Source organism: Geotrypetes seraphini, chromosome 3 (assembly GCF_902459505.1).
Source record: "Geotrypetes seraphini chromosome 3, aGeoSer1.1, whole genome shotgun sequence".
NCBI classification, from domain to species: Eukaryota; Metazoa; Chordata; class Amphibia; order Gymnophiona; family Dermophiidae; genus Geotrypetes; species Geotrypetes seraphini.
Genome location: NC_047086.1, coordinates 131,243,408 through 131,266,214, shown reverse-complemented (window position 1 = coordinate 131,266,214; position 22,807 = coordinate 131,243,408). Strand labels below are relative to the sequence as shown.

General features: G+C 39.7%; 1 protein-coding gene across 1 annotated transcript in view; it reads right to left on the bottom strand.

The window, feature by feature from the left end:
* Positions 1–22,807, bottom strand: part of EPHX2 (epoxide hydrolase 2) — a 128,803-nt gene that overhangs the window by 100,608 nt on the left and 5,388 nt on the right. Inside the window, exons 2-3 of the mRNA XM_033938446.1 lie at positions 19,680–19,764; positions 5,534–5,693 (exon numbers count right to left, since the gene is read on the bottom strand). Coding sequence (XP_033794337.1) covers positions 5,534–5,693; positions 19,680–19,764 — 245 coding nt within the window. The remainder of the gene's footprint in view (positions 1–5,533; positions 5,694–19,679; positions 19,765–22,807) is intronic.

Genomic DNA, 22,807 nt, shown 5'->3' with positions numbered 1-22,807 from the left:
TTTCCCTTTTACTTTTAAGAGTTCTTGTAAAGTATCTTTCTGCCAATTACTAATTAATTTAGATTCTAGAAATTTAATTTCATTTTCCAGATCAGTGAATTGTTTAACCAATAATTTCCTATTATGTGCCGAATAAGAAATGATATGACCTCTCAAAGTAGCTTTAAAAGCATCCCACAATATTTCAGTGTTGATATCCACTGTATTATTGATTTGGAAAAATTCAGATATCTTTTCCTTAAATTCTTCAAGAAAAACTGAATCTGCAATCAGTGTATTATCAAATCTCCAAACTGATCTATTTATTTCCTGTTTATCTAAACTACATTTAATCCATACCCCTCCATGATCTGACAAAATAATTGGATCAATGGAAGCTTGTAGCACCTGTTTTACCAATGAGTTTGAAACAAAAACATAATCAATTCTTGAAAAAGATTTATGAACTTGTGAAAAAAAAGAAAATTCCTGATCATTAAAATGAAGAATTCGCCATATATCTTTTAAATCACAAGAATTTACCAGATTTTCTAACCCTAAAGATTTTATATTTTTACTTGGTTTTTTATCCATAAAAGGATCCATCACAGCATTGAAATCTCCAGCTACAACTAAATTAGAAGCAGCCAGTGGGAGTATTAATTGTTGTAAAGATTTAAAATAATCATTTTGATTCGAATTAGGGGTGTAGACATTAATCAAGGTCAAGATATTATTTCCCATTCTCATTTCCACCTTAATCCATCTTCCTAAGGGATCAAACTCCAACATTTTAAATGAAGCTGAACATTTATTACTTATTAAAATAGCAACCCCCGCTTTTTTCCTAACTGCAGGGGCGAAAAAACAGTGCTTTATCCATTCGCCTTTGAGTCTTTTTGATTCAACATCTGAAAGATGCGTCTCTTGGATGAAGTATATATCAGCTTTCTGTTTTTTTTCAAGAAAGTAAGCATTTTTTTCCTTTTTACAGGATGATTGAAACCATTAACGTTAAGGGAAAAAATTTTAGTCTCCATTATATTTAATAATTATCAAAAATCTCTTCTCAAATGTAAAGAATAAATAACAAATTAATTCATGATTAGATGCCATTTTCCAAACCCTCTTCATTAGAATATAACACTTCCCCCAGTTATTATCAATCCCTTTGTTAATCCCATTCCCACCCATCCCCCCCCTAAATAATGACATATATAACTTGGAATCACACATATAAGTACAGATGAGTCCAGAAAGTTCCCCAACAGACCACAATATTAAGATAATATTATAATATATTCATCTTTTTATATAATTCTCGTTATTATTATAATCATTCCATAAATATCCATCAAAAACCTCAACAACCAATTCCCAAGCTGTATAGATCTAATTGATCTAATGTGAAGATAATATTAAGATTATCTTGCTTGGATAATCAATAACTAATTATTCTTAATATCCTTTAACATATAATATTAATATGTATAAAAGGAGACAAATTATAAATCTATAATTTACTCATAATGAAATAAAATCGCTTCTGCTCATATATGCACAGTAACCATCCTCTTTAGAAGTGTACAGATGTTAATTAATAAATTTTCCATCACTAAAGACATATGAATTTGATTCATATTAGAATTAGATATTCCCTATTGAAAATATATTCTATACCTATCAATGAGATTCAATGAAAAGCAATTAAAATTTAAATTAAATATATTGAAATATTAATTCTTATACAGAATGAGTTCAGCACTAGATCAAAGATAAGATCATTTTTGAAAGAATATTCCTCAGTGAAAGATCCTAGTGCGTCACATTCCCTGCGCACAAATTTACTTCCAATTGATCCCAAAATCATAGTTATAAACAGTAATAGAGTCATAAAACTCAATATTCCAGTTCTTCTTTCTCCTTTTTTCTTATATCTTCCTAGTCATACTACGATAATATATTAAGGTTAGAATTTCAGGAGCTATAAGGAATGAGCAATGAGACACAAGGAATGCAATCCATCTCCTAATATGCAATAAGCACGAGACATGCCAGTTAATTATATATGTCCTTCCCTTGCACAATAACCACTGTTCAGTCCAAAGATGATATCTGCGATGAAGATTCAAATCAATAAACAAATAGTTCCAAGAATTCCAATTTCGATGCTGGTGTCTTTTCTGAATAAAGATTCTCGTTTCACCATACCAATCGTATCTGGAAATCAGTCTCTTTCTTTCTTGAACAGAAAGATGAACTCCTCAGTTCAAAAGTTTTAGTATGAATGGCATATCCCCTATGCATTTCGATATGCAAGTGATCATACAACTTGGCAATGTAGTGAGCATAATGTTCCACCATATTCCTGTTAATCCTGCTGTAGAATTATTCTTAGTTTCGTACTCATCTTCTATAATTCAGTCATTGTGATGAAAAAAAATAATAATAATTTCTTTCTTCTTCGAGTCAGAAAAATGTCCAACATGTGGTATCATGTACAAAGGATCCATTTTTTCAGTTTATATAAAAGGCATATCTCATAGCCCAGCACATTATACATAAAATATACATTGCATGCTTACTGCAGCTAATAATTAAAAGTTACTCCTGCAATATTTGACTAGACCTTTGTTAGAATCTTACTGCAATAAGAAAAGGCAGATAAGAATATTTTGTAAGTTGTAAATCTTCCAGAGAGGAATTTCAAGTACAATATATTACCTCATGCCTTTGTAGTGCTTATAGAACTCAGAATGCAATTCAAATCCTCACTGTAAACTGGGAAGATTCTTTTACCGGTACATATTAAAATAAACTTTAAAATATAAAAACAATTCTTTATATTATATATACTATAAAGCATATAAAACAAGTATTATATATACTATAAAGCATATAAAACAACTGGAATAAACCACTCAGATTCATTCATTCATAGGCTGCTCTCTTTGATTTAAAAATTATTTAAGCTTCTCAGGGTTATCAAAGCTGAATGTTTTATTGCCCATTGTAACTTTCATAACTGCTGGGTACAACAACCCATATTTAGCTCCAATTTCTCTGTGTGATGGACGCAAATCTAAAAACTGCTTTCTCCTCTGTGCTGTGGATTTTGCAAAATCTGGGACAATGTGAATCTTGGCATCTTGACAACGCAGATTTTGATTTTCTTTTGCAAGTCTAATAATTTCTAGGGCATGCTGAAATCTTAACACCTTAAAAATTATCGGTCTAGGTCCAACAAATTTATCAGGTCTTCTGGTTGGGACACTGTGTGCCCTTTCTATTTCAATAGGGTGTTTTGGTTTAAAAGGCAGGACTTTAATAATGAAGTTTTCTAAGAAGGATATCATGTTCCCTTTCTCCACCCCTTCCAGTATCCCTATCACTCTCAAATTCGACCTCCTCATCCTGTTCAAGCAGTCCTCCAGCTCCCTGGTAAGCAAGTCTATTTTCTCTCCGTCCTCTAAGTTTTTTCTTTAGAAATTCAAACCCTTCAACATTCTTTTCCAGTTGGTTAACTTTATTTTCTAAGACCTCCGTTCTCCTATTTAATGTGGATACTTCATCCTGTAACTCGTTCAGCTTTTTTGAGTTTGACAAGACGATTTCTTTTATGGCTTTAATTTCTTTAAACATTTCTTCTTCCCATTTGCTGTCCTTTGGCAATGGAGTTTTTGAGGGTGTCACCGGCTCCGGTTTCGATCGCTTTACGCTGCCAGCGTTTGTTATTGCCGCGTCATTTTTTGTTTGTTTACCGGAGGCCATCCTGATTTACTAATTTGAAAAAATTCAAAACTTTCTATTTTTCCTGACACTAGTTTATTTAATATAATGTCTGTTAATAGCAGGAGCTCCTTCCTCACCCGACCATTCGTGCAAGGTTTCAAGCCACGCCCCAGGAATCTGCATATCTAACAAGAAGTCTCCACTGCCTCCACCTTTACCTCCCACCTTTACCTCCCAGTGTTCCTGGAGTCTAATCACATTCATTTCTTTTCATATGCTCCTGAGTATATCAATTAATCTTCCTGCACTAGAGGGCTCATAATAATACAAAAAAGATGTCCAAAATCATAAATCAGAACTTGGTCATCCTAAGTGCAGGGACTTCCAAGTGCCGATTTTCAAATCCAGCTTTCTGGACGTCTAGCAAGGTGTTTTGTCCGCTGTGCATCCAGAGTTCCAGGGGCATGTTGGGTGTGCTTTAGGCAGGCTTTGTGCATGCTTAACTTGGACATCTTGCGGCAATAATCAAATTTTTTCCAAGATCTTCTGGATGGAACTTATGTTCCAAGACAGACCTGTTTTAGTAGCGTCTAAGTGCCACAAAGGGACCCAAACTGACCAGATGATCACTGAATACTTAAAGGTATGACTCTCCTACACACACTCCTCCACTGGTCAGTGACCCTCTCCCACCCCAAAAAATCTGAATGAAAGAGTACAAACCTATCTCTAGAACAGCAGCACTTGGTATGGGAAAGCCTAGTAGAACATCACACAAGTGTTAAGTGGGTGAGTTGTTGAACCATAGAGAAGAGGACTCAGGCCCATAAGCCACTCTAACCACTACATTTATGGTGGAAAGTGTGAGTCCACCAAATCCCTACTCTACTCCTATATAGGTGCAACCTGCAGCAATAAGTGCTATTGGGGTGGTAGGCAGGTGGGCACAGTAGGTTTTGGGGGAGTTTGGGAGGGCTCACTATAGATTATAAGTGAGTTATGATAAGATGTACACCTGGCACCCTTTATATGATGTTCACAGAAGTGCCTTCTAAGGTGTCCCACTAATTTGTTGCCATTTCTACGTGCCCAGTCCATTATAATAATGGCCACTCCCACGTGCAAATGGTCTAGATTTGGACACTTTCAGCTTGGATGTTTCTGTGGTCAAAAATGGGGTATAAAGATAGGCGTCCTAAGGATTGGATGTTCTGTTGGCCAAGACATCCAAGTAAGTGATTTTAAAAAATATATTTTTGGATGTCTAGTGGTTCAACTTTAAAAAATGGATGTATCTGTGCTTTCAACTTTGGACGTCTTGCGGGAAATGCCCAAGTCAGACTTAGACGTCCTTTTCGAAAATGACCTGCCATGCCTCAGAGGTTATATGGAAAATATGAGTAATTGTTTATGTTTTTATGTTTAAAGAAAATACATAAAGAGAGGAAAAAAAAATGTTAAATCCAATTTTTATCAAAACAGAGCAATAATTTTTAAAAAAGAAGAAAAGTGAAAAATAAATACCACACACATATACAAAATAGAAGAATCTGGCCCATTACAGGTTCTACGTTATTCTGAAAGTTACAGTAGAATACAGAAGATCAAGTTCCAGAGAAAAAGTCAACACTAGCCACAGAAAATCAAAAGGTATGCAAGCTTGGAGAAAATTCATAAGCTACTATAGAAAATGACTCATTCTGCTCACTGAATTGAATTGGAGCCTCCAAATGTTAAGAAAAGGTTTTGGGTGTAAGGGGAACATAACTGGAAATGAAGGAACTAATCAGCAGAGACAGATCCTTGGAAAATTAGCACTTACCCCGATTTCGAAGAGTAACAGCTGCCTGCAGAAGGGGCCTATTGATCTGTCCCTCTTTATGTACCTCTCGAAAGGCCTGGCCAACAGAGAACTCTGCTGGAAGAGTGATCCCAGCAGAAGCAGCAAAGATCTTACATTCATCTTCAAGTTCAGACAAAAGCTGGAAAATCACACCAAAACTATAATCAATCATGTATAACAAACATCAGTATAACTATTAGAGCATTCATATTGCCATTAGTTATACACTTGACAATTTAGAATCTATCTGTACATAGTACTAGGCAAACAAAATAGACTACTGTACAGTTCAACATTCATTATATTATTCAGTATAGTAACCCTTGCCACAGTGTTTACTAAGTGCAACCAAATACAGCAGCTTCAAAATGTATATCTTCTTTAAGAATGCAGACATTGGGTCCACAGTAAAAGTGATAAGGACAGAACTGGAAATGTGTAACCAAATATTTGGTTTAAAAAAGCCTATTAGTTCTAAACTTTCCTTAGGTTTTGTAGAAATATAGGCTGGTCGCAGTAGTTTAACTAATAGTAGGGGAGCGGGAGGCAAGATCATCTTTGTGGCCTACTTGTCATTCCAGGGTAATGAACAGTGAAAACCTAGTAAGTTTCAAATAAATGAGATTGAAGGGCATGAAGGGTGGAGAGAAAATGCACTACTGAAAAAAAAGTTATGCTTGGATTACTTTTATGGATTGTATTAAAAAGTGTTAATAAAAATAGCAAACAAAAAAAAAAAATTAAATTTCATGGGAAGGTCAGCTCTTCCCAAGTGTACCCTCTAAAAACAGAGTGCAGGTAAGGGAAGATTAGGTACTTACCTCGATAAACTTCTTTCTAGTAGAAAGGCATGAGTATTGAACACTGGGTTATTTATATACCCCTACTTGCGAGTTTGTGTAGAAGGTATCAATTTACATTTTTCAGCTCCACCTCCTCTGCACTGATCTGTGCTGCTCAGTTCATACCAAAGCAGTTGAGAAAGAGAGAAGAAACAAATAACATGGCAAAGTAGAACCTAAACAAGCCACCTACCTGAGTGCAGCCAGCACTAACACCAATGTGCCCACTGTACTCTCCTGTTTTTTTTAAATCATTTTTAAATGAAAGAGTTACAAGCATGGGGTGTCCTCCCAGTAAGATTCTCCCCGTCTACTGTGGATACCTTCAGGGTATTTAAAACTGTTCAGACCCTGGGACAGCAAAAGATCAAGCAAAAGACAGAAACGCACATGCCTGAAGCAGTAAGCAGGCAAAATGACAACCTGACAGGGTGATGTCAAGACTCATATGCCTTTCTACTAGAAAAAAAAAAGATTATTGAGGTAAGTACCTAATCTTCTAGTGCAAATGGCATAAGAGTTTTGACCAGTTGGATGTACCAAAGCAGTCCCTCCAGTCACACTGCTACATCTACCCTGTAAAACCGAGGGAACTTAGGGAGGGTGGACCAAATCTCTTCAGGCGGTTCTACATGGGACCCTGCCCACAAATCAGCTATACCCCTGGTAGAGTGTGCCTTCAATGAAAAGGAGAAATTAGGTTCTTACCTGCTAATTTTCTTTCTGCTAGCTTGTAGACGGTATACTTCCTTTACGGATGGGTAATATGCCTCACTGCTACCAGTACGTGGAGACTGAAATCAAAACTTGTTTATCAGTAGATCATCCTCTCTTGCTACTCCAGTTTGCCGAATAGCCAAGCAGAACCAAGGAAATTTCTTAACTGAAAAACAGTAAATGACACTCCAAACAGGAGTGTAAGAAAACAACAAACATCTTTAAACAACTGTTGGAACATGTACATAACTTGATCCTGGAAAGAAAACATCCCCACAACTCACCAGCTAAGCTAGTTGAGCCATCACCGCTGTTCTTAATTCTCCCTGGCCCTAGAAAAATACTAGAACCTACAGAAAATTTCAAATTCTGCATACGAGCAAAAAAAAACCCGCATACACCGCTCAAAGACAAATAGGGTAGGGAACTATACCAGTATACTAGCTAACAGAAAGAAACTTAGCAGGTAAGAACCTAATTTCTCCTTCTGTATCGCTTGATAAGAGCGGTATAGTTCCTTTATGGGTGGGACGTACCAAAGCAGTACCCATCACCCACTACCATGTGGATGTTCACGCGTGTTGGGATGCGGTATTCGGTGAACATGTTCTGCTTGTCTATTTACCCCCCACTCTCTGTTTCTTATGCTCCAGCCAGTTTTTAATCCACGTGAGCCATGGAATCGAGGGTTAAATACTCATGTGGCCGGAGCATAGAAAACAGAGAGTGGGGGTAAATGGACAATACTAGGACTAGAAAAGCGTCACCAGTACCCCTGAAGGGTTGACACCAGAACATGTTCACCAAATACCGCATCCCAACGTGCGTGAACATCCATATGGTAGTGTCTGACAAAAGAATGCAGAGAAGACCAAACTGCAGCCTTGCAAATATCCACTGGAGGCACTAGAGAAGACTCAGCCAAGAAGCTGCCTGACCCCTATTGTAGGGGTAGGCAATTCCGGTACTGGAGAGCCACAGGCAGGTCAGGTTTTCAGGATATCCACAATAAATATGCATGAGATAGAGTTGCACCTCAAGGAGGCAATGCATGCAAATCTATCTTGTACATATTCATTGTGGATATCCTGAAAACCTGACCTGCCTGTGGCTCTCCAGGACCGGAATTGCAGGACCGGAATTGCCAACCCCTGCCCTAGTGGAATGAGCCTTGAGAAATTCTTGAACATGCTTCTTCTTCAGAAGAAACGCGGAAGCAATAGTCTCCTTGATCTAGTGCGCAATAGTAGCCCTAGAAGTGCCATCCCCCTTACGAGGACCCACTAGAAGGACAAAGAGATGATCTACAACAGGGAAGTACTGAAGGACCAGTTCCGGATGCTAGGAAGGAAGCTGAAGACCAGAGCGCAGAGGATAGCATTCTCGGAGATCCTACCGGTATCCAGGGCTGATGAGAAGAGGCAGATGGAGCTGCAAGCAGTCAACACATGGATGCGGCGCTAGTGTGAGGAAGAAGGATTCCACTTTGTGCGCAACTGGACGATGTTCTGGGGGGAAGAGCAAGCTATACAGAAACGACAGGCTCCACCTCAGCAGAGACGGAACGAGGCTACTTGCAAGCAACATCAAGAGAGAAGTTGAGAAGTTTTTAAACCAGTATACCCAGAGGATACCGTGTAAGAAGATAAGAGGGAAAGACTCACCGGATCACAGGCAAAACAGATCAAAAAGGACACAAGAGGGAAGGAAATGCAAGAAAGGTAGGCCACAACTCAAGTGTATGTACACAAATGCAAGGAGCCTTAGAAATAAGATGGGTGAATTAGAAGCTATGGCACAAAAAGATAACGTTGACATCATCGGCACATAGTGCAGAAACATAGTGGACTTAGGAAAACGTCTGGGACACTGTGCTACCGGGATACAAACTATATCGCAAAGACAAAGTGGCTCAAAAAGGTGGGGGCATTGCCATATACGTCAAAGAGGGAATTGAATCTACTGGAGAGAACATGCCACAACTGACGGATAAGTTAGAGTCAAAATTCCGGGAACAAATGTCCTGGAAACGAAGATCAGCATCTACTACCAACCCCCAGGGCAGTCCAAAGAAATTGACGGAGAAATGACGGACGAGATTAAACGCAACTGCAAGGGAGGCAACAGAGTTATCATGGGTGTCTTCAACTATCTGGGAATAGACTGGAACCTAGGCACCGCCGGCTGTGTTAGGGAGACCAAGTTCTTGGGTGCTGTAGGCAACTGCTTCCTGGAACAACTTGTCAAGGAAAATATTAGAGGAAATGCAATTCTGCACTTAATTCTAAATGGCCTGTGAGGACTAGCACAAGATGTAGAAGAATAAGGGACACTTGGAAACAGCGATCACAATATGATCGATCTGGACGCAGGGGAGAAACATCGGTCCAAAACTACAGCCATGGCACTGAATTTCCAAAAAGGAAATTACGAAGGGATGAGACTCATAGTAAGGAAGAAGATTAAGAGCATAAGCACTGTAAAAGCGCTAGAGCAAGCTTGTTCCCTTTTTAAGGACACAGTCACTGAGGCGCAAAATCTATATATACACCGCGTATCAACAAGGGATCCAAGAGGAAAAAGAACAAAGAACCGGCGTGGCTCACTGTAGCGGTGAAGGAAGCGATCAGAGACAAGAAAACTTCGTTTAAGGAATGGAAAAGGTAAAAAACGGACGAAAACTAGAACAAGCACAAACAACATCAACGCAGGTGCCAGAAGGTGGTAAAAGGTGCCAAAAGAGACTACGATGAAAAAATAGCCAAGAAGGCAAAGAACTTCAAGCCGTTCTTTCGATATATTAAGGGGAAACGACCAGTGAAGGAAGCGGTGGGACCGTTGGATGACCATGGAATAAAAGGAGCACTGAAGGAGGACAAAGCAATCGCCGACAAACTGAACACATTTTTTGCATCTGTATTTACCAAAGATTTACACACCATACCGGAACCTATCAGGCTATAAGCTGGAAACGAAAACGGAAAGCTGACAGAATTGACGGTCAGTCTAGAAGAGGGACCCTGAGTCAAAAGGTTGTCCAAGATCACAAAGCGAAGGAAATGCTGATGGGAGGCCCGAATTGGAACATGCAAGAAGGCCACCGTCAGATCGAGAGAAGTCAGATACTCCCCTGGCTGAACTTCCACAATGACCAACCTCAGAGTTTCCATCCAAAACAAAGGAACTTTGCGAGCCCTGTTGACCCCTTTTAAATCTAAGATGGGCCAAAAAGTCCCCTCTTTCTTGGGCACCACAAAGTAAAATCGAGTACCTGCCAGTGTACCACTGCTGAGGAGGCACAGGAACCACTGCTTTGAGATCCAGCAATCATTGAAGTGTCTGTCGAAAGGCCTGCTGCTTCTATGGCACCTGAGAAGGAGAAGCGAAAAAATGGTTTGGTAAAGTACAGGCAAACTCCATAGCATAACTGCCCCAAATCACCTCTAGAATCCACTGATCTGACGTGATCTCTGCCCATTTGGGGTAAAATTCTCACAGCCGGGAACCCAACACAACCAAAGCAGGTGCCGGCAAGGAGTCATTTGGCAGGACGGGCTGCAGGAGACCCAACAGGGGTACTACCTGCACTACAGCAGGCCCCTTGAAAGGACTGCATATGCTGGAAGAACCGGCATATGGAAAGCACAGGGGGCTGAAAGGAAGTGGCCCCTCGACCAGGGCAGAAGCAACAGAAATCACGCCCATGCATAGCACCGCCCTGAGCCAGCGGTCTATCTTCAGGCAACTGAGGCAATTTAGAATCAGTTAATGCCTGAACCAACTTGTCCAAGTCCTCACCAAAGAAAGAAAGAACCCTTAAAGGAAAACTTTGTCAACTTAGTGTTGCACGCCATATCTGCTGACCAAGCATGAAGCCACAAGGTACGGCATCTGCCACTCCAAAAGCCATAGACTTGGTAGAAACTCGCAAGAGGACAAACATGGCATCCTAGATAAGACTCAGATAGTGCTAATAAGTAAATCCAAGTTGCATGAAAGTTTTGCGGTGCAACTTATACACACTTGTATGGACCTTCAGACTACCTATAGGGTACATACCCCAGGCAGTTATGCTCTTCGTCAGACCAACTTTATTCATTCACAATTTATTTAATTTTTATTTTTAATTTTTATATTTAAGGTCATTTTAAAACCAACAAAATATCACTTAGCTGTAGCTTATAGTGATGCTCTTCAATCTTCACCCCTCCCGACATGCATGTTTCACACAAAGAAACTTGTGTGAAACATGCATGTCGGGAGGGGTGAAGATTGAAGAGCATCACTATAAGCTACAGCTAAGTGATATTTTGTTGGTTTTAAAATGACCTTAAATATAAAAATTAAAAAAAAATTAAATAAATCGTGAATGAATAAAGTTAGACTGACGAAGAGCATAACTGCCTGGGGTATGTACCTTACAGGTTGTCTGAAGGTCCATACAAGTGTGTATAAGTTGCACCACAAAACTTTCATGCAACTTGGATTTACTTATTAGCACTATCTGAGCCGAAATAATTGAAACATATATACCTTGTTTGAGGACTTCAAAGATACAACTGAGGCATTAGTTTTGCTTTGAATCCTAGATAAGAAGCACCCATCTCAAGTTTGGCAACTTCCTGCTCCACTAATTCTCAGTTATCAGACTCGCAGACAAGAACGTGCTCAGCCGAGTGAAAAAACACATCCGAACCACCAGTCCGCCACACATCTCCAGAGCTGCCAGAGCTATCACATCAAAACTCTGTTTAAGGAGGGACTCCAACTTAGTTCCTCAGGGTCCTTCAAGGCCGCAACACCTTCAACAGGCAGAGTATGTCACTTTGAGATGGCTGAGACCACCACATCCACCACCGGCGACATCCTCGCTAGAGGGTTATTCCATGTCAAGTGATCAAGGGCTCCCTGCATGACCATCACGGATTTTGATAAAACTTTATGCACAAAGTCTCACATGTATCAAACAAACTTTGGTAAAGTTTTAGTTTCGCCTGTGGAATATTCGTGGAGATATAGCCATTTGTTTGACCCCATACTGCAATGGCATACAGTACGACAGTGACATTCTGACAACTTTGAGACACAATATCTCACGAGCTATGTTTCCAAAAAAACTGAAACTTAGCTACCCTGCACAACTTTTGGAGCTCTATTCAGTACTACCAATAATAATTTTTGTCGAGCACTGAGTGAATGGCTGAATTACAGTAAACTTGGCCGAAAAAATTAGTGCTCCAAAAAAAGTCAAAGTTTGACATTACTTAGCTCCCACAATAATTGAGTAATAAATGCGAAATTTGGCGCATAATGTCTCAGTACAACGTTGTTTTCAAAAGTACAATTTCAACCTCCAAGCTCTTTCCATTAGTTTACAAATTAAGTGTAAAGTTGCTAATTTGTGTAAAAAGGCCAAAAATAGGGTATTTTCAGCCTGCTTTTACAGAAAAATACCTTTCAGAAACTCTTTCAAATCAGTCTCATTAGAAAGCGCATATTTCAAACCCCCTAGAAAAGTGGGCTTCATTTTTCAATGCAGGTTAACAATGCCCGAAAAAGGGGGACAAAGTTGGGAGATGTCACCATGGCAACGGCCTACGTTTCAACTTACAATTATGTCACTTTTCACACTGTTTTTCCCTGTTTATTTTTACTCAAGCTTTGGGTACAATTATAGTGTTCTTAATTAATGATTATTCCTAACTAGAAATTGAGGTGATAATTTTGTTGCATGCAGATCACAAATTACAACTTGTTTTCTTTTTCAGATCCACATTATTATTAATTCAGTTTAAAATGGATGCCAACGAATCGACTAATAATAATCCTTTTCTGCCAGACTGTGCCATTGGGCAAAAATTGTTGTCAAAGTGTCATGACAGGCACATTTTATTCTAAAAAATGTGGGCTCATTTTTTTACATAATTTGTCAACCGATGAAAAATTGCTTATCACTCGGCGCTCTGAAGTTGAACTGATGGATAAAGACCAAATCTGCCTCCACCACAAAGCAAAGTATCTCGACAAATACGAATTAAAGCAAACATCGTGTTGTAATCCATTTGAAAAGAAAAATCACATTGTTCAAAGTGGATTGTTAAAAGTCGATCTTGCCATGTCTAATGATTTTAGAAAAGTGGCAAAAATAAATATCAAGCCAGGTCAGAAACTTTGCAGTAGGTGCAAAGCCCAATACGTTTCAATGAGTGAAGCTACTGCAGCATCTTCATCTTCAGACGATTTTGATATCAGCATCTCCGATGCAGTTGATCAAAGCTTGACTGCTTTAGGAACCTCTCCATTGAAAATTCGAAGGTTAGCTAGTAGAGATAATGCCAGCTATGTGATACGAAAAATTGAACGTGTGCAGAATGTGATAGCCAAGAAGATTACATCTGCTGCTGGAGTTTCAGCTGAAGAAGTAGGGCCATCTCGTCAGTCTGTAGAATGCAAGTTATGTGAAGATTACACTGACCTCATTGAAGAAATGAAAACGAAAATTGCAATATCCAACAGGTTAATGAAAGTTCAGTTATTGACGATGGCCCCAAAAAGTTGGTCAATAAAGGAAACAGCAATGAAGTTTGGCGTTTCAGAGCGCATGGTCAGAACAGCCCAAAAAGTAAAGAAAGAGAAAGGCATTTGTTCTATATCTGATGCAAAAATTGGCAAGTCCCTTCCAAAAGAAATTGCAAATAGAGTTCAAGATTTTTACGAAGACGATGAATTCAGCAGAATATGTCCTGGCAAAAAAGATTGCATTTCAGTCCGCCTCAATGGTTTAAAAGTACAAAAGCGGCTGCTGTTGTGTAATTTAAAAGAGCTGTACGTGGCGTACTGTAACAAATACGGAACTGAAATTGGTTTTTCCAAATTATGTGAGCTAAGGCCAAAGTGGTGTGTAACCGTTGGTGCATCAGGTGCACACTCCGTGTGTGTCTGCATGATACATCAAAATGTAAAGCTCATGCTACAAGGCGCCAATGTCAAAGAGAACTACAAAGTTCTTATGGAAAAAACTGTGTGCGACCTAAATGTCAAGGACTGTATGCTACAACGATGTCAAAACTGCACTGGTGAAGAAGCACTAACAGCATACCTGGAAGAAATATTCAAGGATTTAGATCCAGAAGAATCAATAGAATTTAAGCAATGGGTTCACGCTGACCGTGAAACATTAGAAACAAGCGTACTAACCATGGACAACTTTATTGAAAGACTTGCAAGCAAGATTTGGAAGTTGACAAGCCACCATTTCATTTCAAAACATCAAAGTGAATATTTGAAGATGTTGAAGACAGGCTTAAAAGAAATGGAAATGATCGTTTTGATGGATTTCGCTGAAAATTACTCATTTGTTGTACAGGATGCCGCCCAAGGCTTTCACTGGGAAAATTCACAAGCTACGGTACATCCTTTTGTTGCATATTACCTCAATGAAGTGGGCACATTGCAAGTTGTAAACTGTTGCATTATTTCTGATCATATGCAACATGATACGATATCTGTACACGTGTTTATTCAAAAGTTGATCGAATTTTTGGTAACTCAAACAAACATTACCAAAATATACTACTTCAGTGACGGCTCAGCTGCACAATATAAAAACTACAAGAACTTTGTGAATTTGTGCAATCACAGAAATGATTTCAACATTGAGGCTGAATGGAATTTTTTTGGAACTAGCCACGGAAAATCACCCTGCGATGGAGTTGGTGGAACAACTAAACGACTGGCTGCCCGGGCTAGCCTCCAAAGACCATCAACGGATCAAATATTGACGCCAAAGGATCTATTTAACTTTTGTGACCAAAATATACACGGAGTTAAATACATTTATGTTCCAAAAGAAGAAATTGAAGAAAGCAAAAAGTTTCAAGAAGAAAGATGGCATGAAAGCAGCACAGTAGCCGGTACCAGAGAGCACCACCAATTTGTACCAGTCGACTCAAACTCTGTTCATGTCAGCAAAGTTTCAAATGACACAATAAATTTTGTTGCCAAAATTTCTGATACTGCCATTCCAAATTTGAAAGTGTTCGAAATCTTTCCTGGTTGCTACGTTGCCTGTACTTACGATAATCAATGGTGGATAGGCAACGTTGTTGAAGTCTCAATTGAACAAAATGATGCATTGATAAAATTTATGCATCCTCACGGTCCAGCTCATTCGTTTTATTGGCCAGAAAGGCAAGACGTTTGTTGGGTTCCAGAGCAACACCTCATCTGCATGCTTTGTGCCCCTTCAGTTACATCATCCGGCCGCCAATATCAATTTCCAGAAACTGCATTGAAGAAAGTGGCTCAAAAATTTAACAGAATGTTATAAAGATTGCTGGCAGTTAAAATCAAAGTGGACTTCACTTCGGCTTGGGAACCATATAAGATACCCAATTTAGGCTTGGGAACCTAGGATAAGACACCCTAATCATTGGCTTTGGAACCAGAAAGATACCAACAAAAGGCTTTGGAACCTTGACAAAGAAACCAAATGCGAGGCTTGGGAACCTGGACGAAGTGGCCCACCCGTGGCTGGTATTGCACAGCTATCGGGCGTGACCCGTATGGCGATGGGGTTGCTAGTTCAAACTCTTGAACTGGTAGTGACAATGTCACCATGGACCAACGCAATAGAGTAGTAGTAATACTACGTCAATACAAAACTGTAACTTTAAAAATGACAGAACTATGTTGAAATAGAGGTTGTTGCCGTGGCAACATCTCCCAACTTTGTCCCCCTTTTTCAGCCATTGTTAACCTGCGTTGAAAAATGAAATCCACTTTTCTAGGGGGTTTGAAATATGCTCTTTCTAATGAGACTGATTTGAAAGAGTTTCTAAAAGGTATTTTTCTGTAAAAGCAGGCTGAAAATACCCTATTTTGGGCCTTTTTACACAAATTAGCAACTTTACACTTAATTTGTAAACTAATGGAAAGAGCTTGGAGGTTGAAATTGTACTTTTGAAAACAACGTTGTACTGAGACATTATGCGCCAAATTTCGCATTTATTACTCAATTATTGTGGGAGCTAAGTAATGTCAAACTTTGACTTTTTTTGGAGCACTAATTTTTTTGGCCAAGTTTACTGTAATTCAGGCATTCAATCAGTGCTCGGCAAAAATTGTTATTGGTAGCAATGAACAGAGCTCAAAAAGTTGTGCAGGGTAGCTAAGTTTCAGTTTTTTTGGAAACACAGCTCGGGAGATATTGTGTCTCAAAGTTGTCAGAATGTCATTGTCGTATTGTATTTCATTGTGGTATGGGGTCAAACAAATGGCTATATCTCCACAAATATTCCACAGGCGAAACTAAAACTTTACCAAAGTTCGTTTGAGACATGGTGGACTCTGCATATGAAGTTTCATCAAAATCCATGATGGTCATGCAGGGCACTTTCCAAGAATCTGATCACTTGACATGGAATGACCCCAGAATGCGGATGCTCAAACCCACTGTTGGCGGAATCCATTCCCCCAAGGGAATCCTGGAGAGCTCCACTATGAGTCCAGGTCCAGAGAAACAACAGACTGCTCCGTCCAAACCCACAGCAACCCACGAGACCCTCAGGCGGTGGGATGCAAGAGGAGCAAAGGGGAACAAAACTGTCGCTGAATGGGCCCGACCGTAGAGCACGTCGAGGATAACCCCTCCCCCCCCCTCGAGAACCCTGAGGCGGAAGCAGGACCTCCGGCAGCAGCAAAAAGCCAAACATGGAAAATAGGGAGAAAACCCCTGGCGGCCCATCCAAACAACCTGTCGCTTGGAGCACAAGGAGCATTTTTGTGCTGAAAAAACACCCTAGCTGTAATAAAAGTGCTGGCTAGATGAGAAAAACAATACAAATGGCAGTTTTAAAGGGCTCCATTTTAAAGGGAATTGAACCCTTTAAACTGGCACACCTCAGGATTTGGGATTGTTGGGTTTTTTTTCACTTAGTCAGAACAGACTCCACGGTTCTCAAAGCTGGAAGGCTGACCAACCAGGGGGCCAGGCCACCAGCTGAGGCACCTCTACAAAAATGGGGGGAGGTGGAGGAAAGTGGGGGGAGGGACCCAGCACGACACCCACCGAGTTTAACACCCCCGAGGTCAGACGGATTCCCAAACAGGAGTCATCCAAGCTCTATCCAACACAAAAAGGAAACCTAGGAGTCCAAAACAAAATTCTAACAGTACTATGAGGGAAGCCAAATTAGTCTTACCACCTGCTATGGAGACGGAGGAAGACTGGATTGCAAGAGGGGAACTATCCCAATATACAAGTTTGTTCTCAGTCTCCACCTGCTGGTAGCAGTGAGGTATATAACCTATTCGTAAGGACTATACCAGTCTACCAGGTGCTACAGAATAGCAGGAAGGTACTTTAGCAGTTATATTGTGGCCAATATTTGTTACGGTATATATATTTTTTTTATTTTTCACAGTAATACACTTTAATGTTGTGATTTCTTTTAACTGTATGTTTATCTTTTTTGGTATTTAAATAAAACCATTTGTTTTATTTTTTTGCTTAACTTATTTTCACATAAACAGGCTCAATGCGGGGGGAGAGGGATATACAGTATATATATATTTACTGCTGGGGAGGAAAAGAATAATCAGATATTGGTAATAAAATATTCAGTATATGGGCAATTTCATGTCAAGTAGTCTAATTTCAAGGAGGATCCCCATTCAACATCTTCCATGGATACAAAAAAAAAAATGTTCTAAATAAAAGGGGTCCTTAACTGTGGACCTAGTTGAGATCATACCCCAAAACTTTGGTTCTCAATATCCTCATCCCATCTTCTTGAATTCTGTCCTTGTCCCATTCCTGTAAGCTCTGCCTTAACCACACAAGCCTCGAACACTTATGATTTTAAAGTATTCGAAGCTTGTGCAGATGAAGACAGATCTTGCAGGAATGGGAGAGATCCCACAGGGACGTGGAAAATTTGTCCTCGTGTCATTCTCTACGTCTAAGTCCGTTTTGGGCCTAAGTTGTTAGTCGCTCAAAGTCGGACATGTTAGAAGTCCATTCTCGAAAAATACGTCCAAAATATTTATTTTTCGAGAATCATCTACTTTTACGTCCAGCCATTTGATCATCCAGACCGCTAAGTCGTCTGTCTTTATACGAGAAACCAAAGAAACACTGTGGAGAGATGATGTTTCTGAAATGGACTTTATTCAAAATTCATAAATATATAGCAATCCATATAAACACCTTAAGGACCTAGTTTGATGGGAACACTGCTAGTCTAGGGTGGAGGATATGTGGAAAGACTAAACAATCCAAAAATATGATTGCGTAGAAGCCCTGCATGAAACACGCTTCAATAACCATGTGGAGCTTCTACGCAATTGTATTTTTGGAATTTTTAGCCTTTCCACGTATCCTCTTTGGTTTCTCTTGGACTTTTTTGTCTGTGGATTCTCCGTGTCAAACTTTTTTGTTTTGGTGTATCTTTATACCCCATTCTCGTCCAAAAATTTGTCCAAGTCAAAAAAGCCTAGACCAAGACCATTCAGACGTGGGCGGGGTCAGCAAAGTGATGGACTGGACACCTAGACATGGCTACAGAGTAGTGGGGCACCTTACAGGGCACTGCTGCGAACTTCACAAAAAGGGTGCCACAAACATCTCACCACAACTCTCTTATAGGTCATGGTGAGACCCCCAAAACCTACTAGACGCACATGTCTACCACCCCAATAGCCCTTATGATTGCAGGTGGCACCTATATGGCAGTACAACAGGGTTTCGAGGGATTTTGAGGGGTGCACATATTTCATCATGCATGCAGTGGTTAGAGTGGCTTATGGGCCTGGGTCCTCCTCTCTATGGTTCACTAGCCCACCCCCCAGACTACTTAAACCACCTGTGTAGCTCTACTAGGCTTTCCTATGCCAGGTGCTGAGGTTCTGGAGGCAGGTATGTACGTTTTTATTCCGATTTTTATGGTATTGTTGGGGGGGGGGGGTCAGTGATCACTGGGGGAGTCTGTACTTTGTGTCTGAAGTGGTTATCTGGTGACTTTGGATACCTTCTGGGCACTTAGACTTGTTTTTAGATCGTCTAAGTCACTATGTACAAGTTCCGTCTAGGCAGTCTCGTTAAACTTTCAGTTATACCTGCAGTACGACTTAAGTCTAGGTCAGCCCACATCCCGCCAAAATCCCACCCTTACCTCTCCTCCTAAAATGCCCCTTTTTACTCTGGGTGTACAGCGGCAGGAAAAAGGCCTAAACAGCTTTTAGATATATCTAAAACCCATTTCGATTTATCGACACTTGGACAACCTGTCTTTTTGATCATCCAAGTGTCGATTTAGGCGGGATTTTAGACATATTTCCGTTTCAATTATGAGCCCCATACTCTAGACCTGAATTCTGGGTTCTGTGATTTTATGATTAATCTGTAGTAATTTTGTATGCTAGTGTATGTGTATTCCGAGTCTTTGCTTAAGGTGCCTTTTACAGATAGAATAATCCTTCATTATTTAATATCTTGCCTAATGTGTCTTTATAAATAAAATCATCCTCCCCTTGCACAGTTATTTTTGCTTCAACAGTCTCCTTACCTTAGAGAATGTTATGTGTCCTCTCTCAGCTCTGGCTAGAGGGCCATCCGAACCTCCTTTAACAATCACATCTTTTAAAAAGTCCCTGGAAATATGCAGGAGGAAATGAAAAGAGAAAATTACACCACTTGCAGAGAAAGATTATTTTAAAAAAATATACCAAAATTTAAAAAAATTATATAAAAACTGCAAGGCAAAACTGCTTTGAATAGTCTGTATTTGGGTCTTATACTTCATTCACTTTGTAATTTTGTTGGCCAACCATCAACAATATCCTCTAAGTACCAAACTAGTTAAAGCAAAAGTTAGCAAAGCATGAAAGAACTTATAAACCAAAACACACTTGGAGAACCTATAAAAACAAAAGTAAACTGCCTAATGAAAAGACGGACAGGCAGAAGAGTATAAAATACTTGCAATTTAGAGACAAAGAATTCCGTGATATTTCTTACTATATTGTATGCTTTTTCTCATATTCATGATACATCAGTTATAAATTTATTTTTCAGGCATTAACTTTCAATGTCTTGGCTGTTGCTGAAATTCATCTGCTCCACAGCAACAGCCTCAATTTAGTGGTCCTTTGTACTAAGCTGCAATAATCATCATATACGGTAAATTCCACTTTTTTGCTGTGGTAAGTAATATTCTTTTTCCATGGAGGGGGCATGTCAGGGTTTGGAGATAGCATTAATCAGCACATCTACATTACTGTGCACCAATTAGCACAGAATTTGCATGCAAGCCCTTACCGGCACCTATTTTACATTATATTACATTAGTGACTTCTATTCCGCTCGTACCTTGCAGTTCTAGGCGGATTACAAAGAAGCTAACTGGACATTTCCAGGAACATTACAGTTTAGTTATTAGGATTACAATGAAGCTAACTGGACATTTCCAGAAGATTTGCAAGTTAGGTAGTGGAATACATGGTTGATACTTAGGAGAGAAAAAATTACAAGACGGGGTGAGGCTATTACAAGGGAGGAGAAGGACAAGGGGAAGAGTTAAGATATCTGGATACATTTTTTGAATAGCAGAGTTTTGATTCCTTTTCGAAATGATTTGAAGTCGCTCATTGTTGTAAGTTGGAGATGGGGTGGTCAAGTTTCGCTGTCTGCGTCGCTAGTAAGTTGTCATACATCTTCTTGTACCGAGTACCTTTGAAAGGGGGGTAAGTAAATGGGGTTTGAGTTCTTCTTTGCCTAGTAGTAAGATTTTGATTTAGGCGGTTGTTTAGGTAAATGGGAGCAGTACCATTTATAGCTTTGAATAATAGAAAGTATAGTTAGAATTGAATTTGTGCTTGTATTAGTAATCAGTGCGAGTCTAGGTAGGCAGCGGTGATGTGGTCATATTTACTCAGCGAGTAGATTAATCTGAGAGCTGTTTTTTGTAGTCTAGAGCTGTTTTATCATGAATGCAGGGCATGGTAGATAGAGGTTGTTGCAATAGTCCACTAGACCTAGGACTAGGGATTGGACTATGAGCCTATATTGTTCTATGTCGAAGAATTTTCTAATTTTTCGTAGATTTCTCATGGTTAAAAATGCTTTCTGGGTAGTCTTGTTAATTTGGGCCTGCATTGTGCAGCATCTATCTATCAGCACTCCTAGGAGTTTAAGTTTGGACTGTATAGGTATTTGGAGGCATTAATTTCTAATTCTGAAATGGAAGGGGTTTTGGCCTTTTCGAACAAAAGAAATTTTGTTTTGTCCGAGTTTAGTTTCAGTTTGTGGTCTATCATCCATTTTTCCACTGCTTCTAGTGTTTTTTTCAGTTTTTCTGTTGAGGTGGGATCTGGAGAATCAAAGGGAAGGAGTATGGTAATATCGTCTGCTTAGCTGAAAGATGTTACATTTAGGTTATTTAGAGTGGTCCCAAGGGAGGATATAAAGAGGTTGAAGAGTGTAGGCGACTTGGTGACCCTTGAGGAACTCCACAGGGGTTGGACCATGGTTCTGATTTAAAATCGTTTGATTTTACTCTGTAAGTTCTTGATTTAAGAAATCCAAGGAACCAGTTGTATACCCTGCCTGAGATCCCTATGGTTTCAAGTATTTGTAGTAGTATGGAATGGTCAACCAGGTCGAATGCAGCAGAAAGATCAAGTTGAATTATCAGCATCCTTCTGCCTTTGCTAAGGTAATGTCGGGCTGTGTCTAGTATGGTTGCTAGTAGTGATTCTGTGCTATGGTTGGATCTGAATCTTGATTGTGAGGGATGAAGTAGATTGTGATCTTCCAGGTAGTTAGTGAGGTATTGGGCAACTAGACCTTCTATTAGTTTAACGTAGATTAGTATTGAAGCGATGGGTCTGTAGTTGGAGAGGATATTTATTGGGCATTTGTGATCTTTAACAATTGGGGTGATTATGATCTCTCCTAGTTCCAGTGGGAATAGACCTTCCGTGAGCGTGGTTTGTATCCATTGCATTAGGCTAGCTTTAAATTTGGGGGAGGCGTTTGTTATCAGATATGTGGGACAGCTATTCAGGTCGCATGAGGCATGGCTGTATTTTTTATAGAGTCGGTTCATGTCAGACCAATGTACTACTAGGAAGTCAGTCCAGTATGTGTCAGCTGCTATGGCTTCTCCTATTGTAGGGTTTGTTATTGTCTCATCGAGGTGGGTGGGTGTGTTGATGAAGGTGGTCCTGATCTTAGTATTCTTGTTTTTGAAGTGGTCTGCAAGTTGGGTTGCTGTTGGTGGATGGTTTCCTTGTGTGGCTAGGAAAGGTTTGGTGTCAGTGAGATTTTTTACTAATTTGAATAATTTTTTTGTGTCTAGGGCCTCCATGCCAACCAGTTTAGAGTAGTAAGCTTTTTGTTTTTCCTTGAGTTTGACCTTATATTGTTTTATTAGGCTTCTCCATGCTGTTTTAGTGTGTTCTTGGTTCTTTTTTTTCCAGTTGTCTGCAATGCTTTTTGAGTTGGAGTGTCGAACCATTTGTCAGACGGTCTGCAGATTCTGTATTTTGATTTTACTGGTGCTAGATCGTTCAGGATTGTTTCACTTGACGTTCGCCATTGGGATATGAAATTTTTGGGTGCTATGGTATCGATTGCAAGGTCTGCTTTGTCCCAGAATGTGGAGGGTTTGATTTTTTGGCGGGTTTTGAAGGG